General features: G+C 44.3%; 1 protein-coding gene across 1 annotated transcript; it reads right to left on the reverse strand.

Moving 5' to 3' along the window:
* On the reverse strand, positions 533-1,605 carry LOC107612910. Its single transcript, XM_016314695.2, has one exon. The coding sequence runs from the start codon at positions 1,358-1,360 to the stop codon at positions 800-802; it is 561 nt and encodes a 186-aa protein (XP_016170181.1). The 5' UTR covers positions 1,361-1,605; the 3' UTR covers positions 533-799.

An 11,802-nucleotide genomic window follows, 5' to 3' on the forward strand; every position in this document is an offset into this window, starting at 1 on the left:
ATGTTAGCGTTACTTTCATGGTCTTTTGTGAGGGTATTTATTAAAGTTATTTAATAAATATTTGAATAAATAACTATTTGTATCCATAAAAGATAAAAATACTGATATATGTACCCATACTAAATTAAAACTAAATTTGTACTCACATAAAATATCTACCAGTGTTACAAAAATACCTTCATGAGTTACAAATTTAATTTCAATCTAGTGTAGATATATATATGTGTAACTCAATTTCAATCTAGTGTAGATATATATATGTTTTCATCTTTTATAGATACAAATAGTCATTTATTAAATATTTCAGTCAAAACTTTTTATATTTACATTTTAGAAAGACACTTGATCATACACTTTTATGTATTAGTCTTGTATAAAGATAGTACTTTTAATTTTTCAAACGAACTCTTAAAAATGAATGGATTGCCTGCAATATACGATGCCAAATTCCACTATGCATATACAATGAAATGTTGCTCTGGAAAGCTCTGTGGAACATCCAATGAAGTTAATTACAAGAAGAGAAAATAAATTAAACTCAGAGAAATACAATTAAAGAGTTTAATATTAACAAAAAAGAAAAAGTAAAGTAAAGGTTAATAATTGCAACTTGCTGCAAAGTGTAAACCCTCAACCAGTACATACAACTTCAATACACAAATTCCTTTTTCCTATGATGTTAAACAAAAATGAAAATCAAGGAAGAAAATTAGCCATCATCTATATAAAAAAGGTTCTAAAATTATCCCAAAAGAAAAAAAAAAAAGGAAATTTTCTGTTTCCTTTGTTTTGTTTTTCATCATCTCAATAGAGGAATCCTACAACTACTAAGGTTTTCAACATCTACAACCCTTCTAGGATCTTCTTCGCCTTCTTCCTCCTCAACTTCTCCAATGTCACCGCAATCGTACATAGATCGAACCAAAAGAAGCTGATCCTCCAGGTACCTATGAAGAAGCCCTTTTTCTTCTTCTTCTTCCTCTTCGCAGCCGCAACCGCATCTCCCTTCCTCTTCGTCGCGGATTAGCTTCCGCCACAGGCGACGGCGGAGGCAGAGCTCGGCGGCACATAGAAACGGGAGGACGGCGCAGAGGAGGACGAGGAGGAGTGGCGAGCAGAGCAGGAGGAAGAGGTACCGGATCCGCCTGTTGTGGAGCCAGGAGGATGCAGCGGCTGATACGGCAGCGGTCACCATGAACCGCTGGGAAATCGCGGCAGTCCAGGAGCAGCGGTGGCGACGATCATGACGGTTATGATGATTATAGGGTTGAAGGGTGGGGAAGGAAACGACGTCGTATTTAAGGGGAGATGTTGGATGCGGTGGTGGTGGATGTCCACATGGGTTGGTGGTTTTATGCATAAGAGAGAGTTTGGTGGAGGAGTGATGAGGTGGGGAGCATGTGATGTTGACTGCGATGGAGAGTGCGTGTATGTGTGTATGTAATTTCGCTTTCTTTTGGAAGCAACCTCGCCTCCCTCTTTAAAACTTCAACCGTTTTCCCTGTTTACTTTGACTCATAACTCATATTGTGGGCTCTTCTATAGGCCCTCGCTCTGGTTCTTTACCCGTTAACTACAGTGTATTTCCGGCCCAATCATTTTTGTGGTTAGTAATTGCATTACTTTCTAATACCAAAAATTGATTACAATCTTTCTGGTCCCGTGCCCCGTTTTCATTAAAAAAGAAAATACAATACTTTCTGAATTCTAACAAACCAGGAATTTCAATTCTTTCCAAGCTTTTGAGAATCGAACCAGCTATTGACTTATTGTCTTATTGAACTGCTCTACTTTTGTGATTTAGCTGTTTAGAAGTTCAATCTAGATCAACCTAAATAATTAAATTATAATAAATTTTANAAGAAATATATATAAAATTAATAAGAGAATTTTGGATAAATATAATTTAGAGTAATTACCCATATCAGTCCCCAAAAATTTTAAAATCGGACATTTTAGTCCTCAAGAAAAATTAATACACAGATCAATCCCCAAGATTTTACTCCAGCAGACAAATCAGTCCCCAGTTCATTTTCCGGCAAAGTAATTATCCATATCAGTCCCCAAAGATTTTAAAAATGGACATTTTAGTCCCCAAAAAAAATTAATGTACAAATCAATCCCCAACGTTTCTCTCTGTTAGACATAACAGTCCTCCGTCTAAAAATAAAATAAAATAAAATAATTATTATTATTAATTGCACAATAATATTGTACTATATTTTTTGTATTTTTTAGACAAAAATAATGATAAATTTATTCATTAAATTCTTATATAATATATATATAGTCACTCAATAATAATAATAATAATAATAAAATTATTAGAGATTATTCTACAAAAACATCCAAGGTTAAAACCATTTGATATTTTTGTATTTAATATTGTACAAGATGTCTCTGGTACGGGTTAAGAGATGGATCGAGAACTTGCGGGTTGAGGCAGATGCCGGATCACTTGACTGGAGCAATGGGGTGGTACCTGTAAAGACACTCCGACGCTCAAGTCAGAATGGATCTAAGAGGTAGAAGATGTGAGGAATGAATGAATACCTAGAGGGACCTGGGTCCTCTATTTATAGGTGATGGTAGTAGTCTTATCTTATCTTGTTTGGCTAAGATAAGGAAGACGTTTGAATTTGAAAGTCGGTTGGGAATTCTAGAGGGCCGGCTTCGGACCCTCTAGAAGAGCGAGGTGGGTAGGACCCAGGTAACCGGGTTTGGGTTTAATCCCAGGTCATGGATCCGTGGGCCGGATCCGTAACAGTTGCCCCCGCAGCGGGAGAGCGAGCAGGGTCAGTCTGTCGCTGGGAGGTGTGGCTTTGACCGTGAGCTGGGTCTTTAGTTCTTCTCGGGTAGCCGTTTGGCTTTTTGGAGGGGAAGTCGGTGTCCCGGACCTGGCTTTGATGGTCGTGCCAAAGATTGGCCATTCTGGTTCGACGCGATCCTTCCGTGTTCAAAGCGTCTGTTGCGTTCTTCGAGGCGTGCTTTATTGTTTTCTTTTTCCCAAGGGGGCATTTAATACGAGGGGACGTTTTCCTTCATTGCCCCAACGCACCTTTATTATTTAGGGCTATTTGTGTCTTTTGCTACCCCTTTTGAAAACCGTTTTGGCTTTTCTCCTTGCTTCATTTCGTTTCACTTTCGCTCTCTCTTCTGAAGGAAATTTTTCTTTTCTCTGTAGTGTTTTTTGGTCTCTTTGAAGTTGAACTTCAGTTTTCCTTTCAGGCTCTGCTATTTCTGCATTATCAGGTTGGTATCCTTCTATTTCTTCCTGCTCTCTGTATGATTTGTGCTTTGCTTTCCTTTGCATTAGACGTTTTTGTTCCTGTTTTAGTGTAGATTGGAATTGTCTCTGTATGATGGTTTTGTTCGGTGGCAAACATTTTCCCTGGGGTAGTGGGTTTTATGAGGGGATGAGCGCCACTGTGTAGTTGGTAGGGTATAGTGGTGTCTATTTAGTTTCCTCCACCGTTTTCTGCCGCGAGGTTTGGCTGACGGTGGTGCTCATCGCTGTTTTAGGTATGGCTCATCAAAGGACTGAGGGTGTGAGTAGGGATGGAAACAGGCCAGGCCAGGCCAGGCTTTGCTCTTAACAAGCCTAGCCTGTCATACAGTTGATTGGCCTGAACCTGGCCTGCAGCCTGTTATAGGCTCTTTATAAAGTACTAGGCCTGACCTGTTATTCAGCCTGGCCTGGCCTGAAGCCTGTTAAAAGGCCTGCTAATTTTTTTTTACAAAAATAAAAATATTATTTAAAAAATTATTTTTTAATAAAAATAGTTATATGTAATATGTCATATATTTAATATTTGTAAAAAATTTTAAACTTTTAACATATTTAAAATATACAAAAATATTTATAATAAAATATAATAAATTTAAAATATCTCATAATTTTATTAATAATAAATAATTATTTATATATTTACTTATATTTTAACATCCCTAGGCAGGCCTGACAGGCCTATAAGGCTAATTAGTGAGCCTGGGCCTGGCCTATTAATGTATTAAGGCTTTTAAAAGAGCCTGGGCCTGTACCTATTTTATAACAGGCCAGGCCAAACACAGGCCAGGCTGCAGGCCCCTGGCAGGCCGCCTGGCCTTTTTCCACCCCTAGGTGTGAGGGCTCCAGTGGCCCCTGCGGGGGGTGTCCCTGACCTTTTTTCTTGGGTTACTAGTGATGTATGGGGGACGCCGTCGCGGATGACGGAGGCGGACCTCCAGCGGCTCCGTGATCAGGGGGCTGTTTGTGGGGGTGGCGACGCCGAATGCCACTACGAGCTTTCACTCTCTGGGATTGACGAGAGGGTTTGCTATACCAACCTCGACTCCCCGACCGTTCCGGACTGGATGTGGGTGTACGAGGCGATGTTTACCCGACTTGGTGTTCGGCTCCCCTTTTCCCCATTTGTTCAGCAGTTGTTCAGCCGGTGCTCCGTGGCGCCGTCCCAACTGCATCCGAATAGCTGGGCGATGATACGGTCTTTCGAGTTTGTTTGTGAATTTCTGGAGCTCCCTGCCTCGGTGAACGTCTTCCTTTTCCTCTTTTTGTGTACCCTTCCGACCAAGGAGGAAAAGCACAAGAAGGGATATATGTCTTTTAGAGCTCAGCCTCATCGCCGGGTCTTCGGGTTGTATGAAGATTCTTTTCACGGGTTTAAGAGTGTCGTGTTATGGCAGTTGTTTGGGGAGCGCCCTCTGAACCCCAGGGATGTGATGGGGGACCCGATTACTTGTCGGACTTATGTTGGTGTGTGATTTTTTTTTTGGAGGTTCCGAGTTTGGTACTTATGCTTCTTATTATTTCGCAGTTGAGATGGCTGGAGGTTTGACGACTCTTGCCCGGTTGAAGGCTCAATTGTCTTAGGGGACTTCTTCTGGCGGTACTCCTTCCACTCCGAACTCGCGACCCACTGATGGTACGAGAACCGTTTCTGAGGATCTCGTGTTGACTGAAGGTGGTACCGAGGGGTCGGGTCGGGGTGTGGAGGCTGATGATGATGTCGTTGTGGTGTCGCCAGAGGGTGCTTCCCGGAAGCAGAAGAGGTCGGAGGATGTTGAAAGCGAGAATATGGTGGAGGGAGAGGGTGCGGTTCCGTCAGTGATGGATCGCCGTTTGACGCTCCTGCCTTCATTGACGAGTACCTCATGCCGGGCACGAAAGATTTCTTTCGTGAGTGTGATGTGACTTTTCAGGCTAAGTCCCTTTATTGATCTCTTCTTCGCTCCGCCGTGATTGTCCGGAAGGCTCTCGGGTGGCCGTGCTCTTGGCGGATGTCGGTACGTTGAAGGATGAGGTGGCCGGCTTGAAAACGGAGGCTGTGGTTTTAAAAGAGGAAAAAGCTGTGTTGCTTGCCGATGTGAAGGAAGCTGTTGCTGCTACCAAGGAGACGATGAGGGCTCAAGCTTCGGTGCTGGCTCTGGGTGTGGATGTGTCCGTGATGGGGGCTTTCAAGGCCGTCCGTGATGGCCAGATTGTTGACCTTGAATAGTTTAATTGTAACTTTGTTATTTTAGTTTGTTTTAAACTGTTTTATTTCGGATGTTTGGTTGGCCATGGGCCGTGTAACCGTGGATTCGTAGTTTTTGAACTTCGGTGAATGACTTTTGGGCCGTTCGGGCCTCTTTTTGTGTATTCCGTTTTAAGCTATTCTGTTTTTTGTTTATTTGTTCCCTTTGTTTGGGATGAGGGGACCGTCGTGAGGTCGGTTTTTCGTGGATATCCGTATTTCGGGCCCGAGGGGTGATCGGTCCCCCGGTTGTGGCCATGTTCTTGTTCTGTATTTGGGACATTTAAAAAAGGAAAAAGAAGATAGAAAATAGCTCAATAGAATTTTATTGATGGTTGGGCCTCGTTAAAACCCCCCGTCTATGGCGGGAAAGAGTACCCGAAATTGACACTTAAGCGAATTTTAAAATTTAAAATTGAAAAATTGTAAGGGGGAAGGTAGGTAAAGAAAAGACATAAAACAAAGAGAAAAGGGGGTGACCTGGGGAGGTCGGTCTAAGTGTAGTAGCATCGTAAGTTGGCGGCGTTCCATGTCCTCGGAATTTCATCGCCGTTGAGTCGTTCGAGCTTGTATGCTCCCCTTCCGATTGTGGCTTTGATTTGGTATGGTCCTTCCCAATTGGGGGTGAGTTTTCCTTCCCCTGGGGTCGGGGCTCCAATGTCATTTCGTCGTAGGACGAGGTCGTCGGGTGCGAATTCTCGTTTGATGACGCCATGGGTGTATCTTAAGCTGATTCTTTGTTTTAGGGCTAGCTCTCTGACATGAGCTATGCTTCTTTCTTCGTCGATGAGGTCTCGCTCTGCTTCCTCGTCGTTACCTCCGACCGTTTTTCTGGGGCTTGGGTCTCCAATCTCCACTGGGATGACGGCCTCCACACCGTATGTTAATCGGAAATGTGTTTCTCCTGTGGTCATTTGGGGTGTTGTTCGGTATGACCATAGGACCGATCCGAGTTCGTCGGCCCATAGTCCTTTGGCTTCGTCGAGCCGCTTCTTGAGTCCTTTGACGATTACTTTGTTTGCGGATTTCACCTGTCCGTTTATTTGGGGGTGTTCTACCGAGCTGAAGCGGTGGGATATACGTAGTCCTTTTAGGAATTCTCTGAACTTTTTGTCAGCAAATTGGGTTCCATTGTCCGAGATGACGATCTCAGGGATCCCGAATTGGGTGATGATCTGCCGCCAGAGGAATTTTTGGCATTGGGTTGCCGTGATGGAGGCTAGAGGTTCGGCCTCGATCCACTTAGTGTAGTAATCTATGGCGACGATGAGGTATCAGAATTGTCCGGGTGCCGTAGGGAAGGGTCCGACAAGGTCGATCCCCCAGGTGCCGAATGGCCGCTCTGCCGATATGATGCTGAGCTGGTGCGGGCAGCTTGGTGGATGTTGGCGTGCCTTTAGCATTTATCGCAGTTTTTTACTAACTGCATGGAGTCCTGGATAACCGTGGGCCAGAAGTATCCGGCCCGGATGACTTTTTGGGCAAGGGTTTTTCCTCCGATGTGGTGGCCGCAACAACCTTCGTGGATTTCGCGGAGTATGTACTCCGTATTCCCGGGTTCGACGCATTTGAGCAGGGGTTGCGAGAATCCGCGTTTGTATAGTTGTCCTGCGACAACCGTGTAGTTGGCGGCTTCCCTCTTTGTCCGTTTTTCCTCTTTGGGGTCTTCAGGTAGTGTTCCGTCGAGGAGGTATTGCAGGATAGGGTAGGTCTATGATCCTTGGTTGGAGAGTGTCAGGTGAGTGTTAGCCGTTGTTGATATGGACGGTGATTTAACGACTTCTTGAATTAGCGATTTGTTGCCGTGTCCTGGTTTGGTGCTGGCTAGCTTGGAGAGGAGGTCTGCTCTGGCATTTCGTTCTCTGGGAACGTGCCATATGGTGATGTGAATGAATTCTTCCTTTAGTTTGTTCACCTTGGCAAGGTATTGTTGAAGCAGGGGATCTCGCGTTTGGTAGTCTCCGTTAATTTGGGAACTGACTACTAGCGAATCGGTATTTATTTCCAGGATCTTTGCTCCAACTTCTTTGGCCACGGCTAGGCCTGCCAGGAGGGCCTCATATTCCGCTTGATTATTTGAAACTGGAAATTCATATCATACTGAATGTTCAATTACGACTCCGTTCTGACTTTCGAGAATGACTCCGGCACCTCCGGAGGTGACGTTCGATGAGTCGTCAATGTGTAGTTTCCATGATTCGGGGGTGGAGTTTCTTGGGGTCATCTCGGTGATAAAGTCGGCCATGGCCTGTGCTTTGATTGCGTACCGGGGTTCGAACATGATTTGGAACTGGGATAGTTCGATGGACCACGCTAGCATCCTTCCCGCTAGGTCGGGTTTTTGTAGTACCTGTTTGACCGCTTGGTCGGTTCGAACTGTTATGGGATGGGCCTGAAAATATTGTCGCAAATGTCGGGAGGCCGTGAGGAGTGTGAAGGCTAGTTTTTCCAGGCGGGAGTAGCGAGTTTCCGTGTCTTGTAGGACTTTGCTTAGGAAGTAGATAGGTTCTTGTTCCTTTCTCTCGTTTTCGCGGATGAGTGCCGCTGCGAGCGCTTCTTCTGTTATAGAGAGGTATAGGTACAGGGTTCCCCCTGTCTGGGGTTTAGCGAGAACCGGTGGTTCTGCTAGGACTCTTTTGAAGTGTTTGAATGCTTCTTCGCATTTTGCCTCCCAGTTGAAAGGGGCCCCCTTCTTCATTAACTTAAAGAAGGGGATTGCTTTTTGTGCCGATGCTCCGAGAAAATGGGATAGCGCCGTGAGCCGTCCGGTGAGCTTTTGGATGTCGTTAAGGTTTTTAGGGTTTGTCATTTCAAGGATGGCACGACATTTTTCTGGGTTGGCTTCGACTCCGCATTGCGTGATCATAAAGTCGAGGAACTTTTCTGCCTCCATTCCGAAGGCACATTTTGTTGGGTTGAGTCGCATCTGGTGTTTCCGTAGGGTGTTCATTATGAGGTTAAGGTCGCTGACAAGTTGTTTGCCTGACTCAGTCTTGGTGAGCATGTCGTCTATGTAGACTTCTAGTTTGCTTCCGGACAGATTCTAGAATATCTTATTGACGAGTCTTTGGTAAGTGGCTCCGGCGTTTTTCAGGCCGAAGGGCATTACCGTGTAACAGTACATCCCCTCTGGGGTGATGAATGCTGTTTTTTCTTCGTCAAGTCGATGCATCGGTATCTGGTTGTAGCCGGAGTATGCAATTTGCCTTCCTAATTATGTGCTTTGATTGAAAACATGCTTCTTTGGCCTTAAGTTCCCTATGTTTAAACCTCTCTTATTATCATTAGATGCCTTGATATGTGTGTTAAGTGATTTCAGAGATTACAGGGCAAGAATGACTCAGAGGATGGAAAGGAAGCATGCAAAAGTGGAAGGAATACAAGAAGTTGGAGAAATTGCTAAGTTGTCCAGCTTGACCTCTTCGCACTCAAACGGCTATAACTTTAGCTATAGAGGTCCAAATGACGCGGTTCTAGTTGTGTTGGAAAGCTAACGTCCGGAGCTTCGATTTGATATATAATATACCATAGTTTCTCTGACGCTAGGCGATGCGGTCGCGTGATTCACGCGGATGCATCGCGGTGGCAAAAAACCAGCGTGGCAGATTTCTTCTCCAGCGATTTCTGGGCTGTTTTCGACCCAGTTTGCGGCCCAGAAAACACAGATTAGAGGCTATAAAGTGGAGAAATGCATCCATACATGAACATGCTCTCATAATTCACAATTTTAGGAGTAGATGTAGTTTTTAGAGAGAGGGGTTCTCTCCTCTCTCTTAGGATTTAGTTTTAGGATTTAGGATTATTTCTTCTTCATCACAGGTTCAATGTTCCTTTTATTTATTTTTCTAATTTAATTTATAAATTCTTCTATGTTACAGATTATTCTTTGAATTAATGTTATTTGAGGTATTTCAGTTTATGATTGCTCTCTTTTATTTATGTTATTGTTACTCCCAATCTGAAGACATTTTTATTCCAATAGATTTACTTTTCTCCTTTTGGTCTTGGTTAAGAAATCAGTAACTCAGGAGTTATCAAACTCAAATATGATTGATAATTGTTATCTTTACTAATTGAATTGAACTTCAACAATCCCAATCTTTCCTTAGGGATTAACTAGGATTTGAGGATCTAACTAATTAGTCACTTGATTTTTCTTTGCTTTAAGTAAAGACTAACTAAGTGGAATTAAGATTCAATCTTCATCATCATTGATAAGGATAACTAGGATAGGACTTCTAATTTCTCATACCTTCCCAAAAGTTTATTTTACAGTTATTTATTTACTTTACAGTCTTTTACTTATTTCAATTGCAATTCAAATTACTTGCTCCTCATCTTCAAAACCCCGATTTACAATCTTCATAACCAATAATAAGAATATACTTCCCTGTAGTTCCTTGAGAAGACGACCCGAGGTTTAAATACTTCGGTTATCAATTTATTTAGGGGTTTGTTACTTGTGACAACCAAAACATTTGTAAGAAAGGTTGATTACTTGGTTTAGTAACTATACTTGCAACGAGAGTTTACTATAACTTCTAAACCATCAATCTTCAGTTCTTCACTTTTGGAATGATGCCTTGATCTGCAATCTGGTGGTATATCTCGGTAATTGGTGTTGTCAGGGGCGTGTAATTAGAGAATTTGCCGATTCTTGGTGGTCGGTTTGTGTTTGTTAGTTTGGGGTGGTCTCTTTGATTTTCTCTTGGTGGTGGGTTATGTCGTGGTGTCGGGTTGCTGTGTTGGGTGTGGTTGTGTTGCCGTTTATTGGCAGCAACGACCTGGCTGACCTCTTCGTCATTTATGTAGTCTTTGGCGACGTTTTGGATCTCGTGCATGGTCCACACGGGTTTGGTGGTGAGGTGTTTGCGGAAGTCTTCGTTCATGAGCCCGTTGGTTAAGCAAAGGCTTGCGACTGAATCCGTGAGCCCGTCGACCGTTAGGCATTCGTCGTTGAAGCGGTCGAGGTATTTCCTTGTGGATTCGTCCTGTTTTTGTGTGACCCCTAGCAAGTTGATGGGATGTTTAGCTTTAGTGATTCTGGTCGTGAACTGGGCCATGAATTTTCGTGTGATGTCGTGGAAACCAGCTATGGATCCGTTTGGGAGGGCGTTGAACCATTTGATTGCTGGCCCGGCTAGGGTCACTGGGAAGGCCCTGTATCGGACTGCGTCGACCGCTCCTTCTAGGTTCATCCTGGCCTCGAAGGCCGTTAGATGTTCTTGGGGATCTTTAGTTCCGTCGTACTTCATGTCAGTGGGTTTATCGAAACCTTTGGGGAGTTTTGCTTTCAAAATCCTTTCCGTGAAAGGTGTGGCTCCCATTATTGTGTGGTCGTTTCTTGTGCGCTTGGTTTCTCGGTGTTGCCGATCTTCGTCCGAGTCGTGCTGACGACTCAGATCTCGGGAAGCGCTGCGGTTGTGCCTTTTGCTGTATCGCGGTTCTTGCGATTTTTCTCGCCTGTGGTCGCGCGAGGTGCTGCGATCGTCTCTCCTATCGTGTCGTCGAGTTGGCGATCTGCCGTGGCGAGATTTTGATCTGGAAGTTGCATGGATCCTGTGTTCGTTATTGTATCTTTCCTTAGCGGCCAATCTGCCTTCGAGTTCCTGGACTCGGAGGCAGAGATCTTGGATGATTTGTGCCGCTTTGTCCCCCGTTTTCTCAGGGTGTCACGGTTCCGTGACGATGTGATCATTTTCCTTATTCTGTGTGTGGTGGATGGTACTTGCTATCCTTCCTTGGTTTGCGACCTCCTGGTGTTCTGGGGTCGGATTCTTTGTTCGAGAGTCATCCCGGCTTGAGGAGGTTTCTTCGAGTACGTCCCCCATTCCGGCTTAGTCGGTGCAAGTTCCCCACAGACGGCGCCAATGTACAAGATGTCTCTGGTACGGGTTGAGAGATGGATCGAGAACTTGCGGGTTGAGGCAGATGCCGGATCACTTGACTGGAGCAATGGGGGATGGTACCTGCAAGGACACTCCGACGCTCAAGTCAGAATGGATCTAAGAGGTAGAAGGTGTGAGGAATGAATGAATACCTGGAGGGACCTGTGTCCTCTATTTATAGGTGATGGTAGTTGTCTTATCTTATCTTGTTTGGCTAAGATAAGGAAGACGTTTGAATTTGAAAGTCGGTTGGGAATTCTAGAGGGCCGGCTTCGAGCCCTCTAGAAGAGCGAGGCGGGTAGGACCCGGGTAACCGGGTTTGGGTTTAATCCCGGGTCATGGATCCGTGGACCGGGTCATGGATCCGTAGACCGGATCCGTAACAAATATAATTAAAACAT

Source organism: Arachis ipaensis, chromosome B08 (genome assembly GCF_000816755.2).
Source record: "Arachis ipaensis cultivar K30076 chromosome B08, Araip1.1, whole genome shotgun sequence".
NCBI lineage: Eukaryota > Viridiplantae > Streptophyta > Magnoliopsida > Fabales > Fabaceae > Arachis > Arachis ipaensis.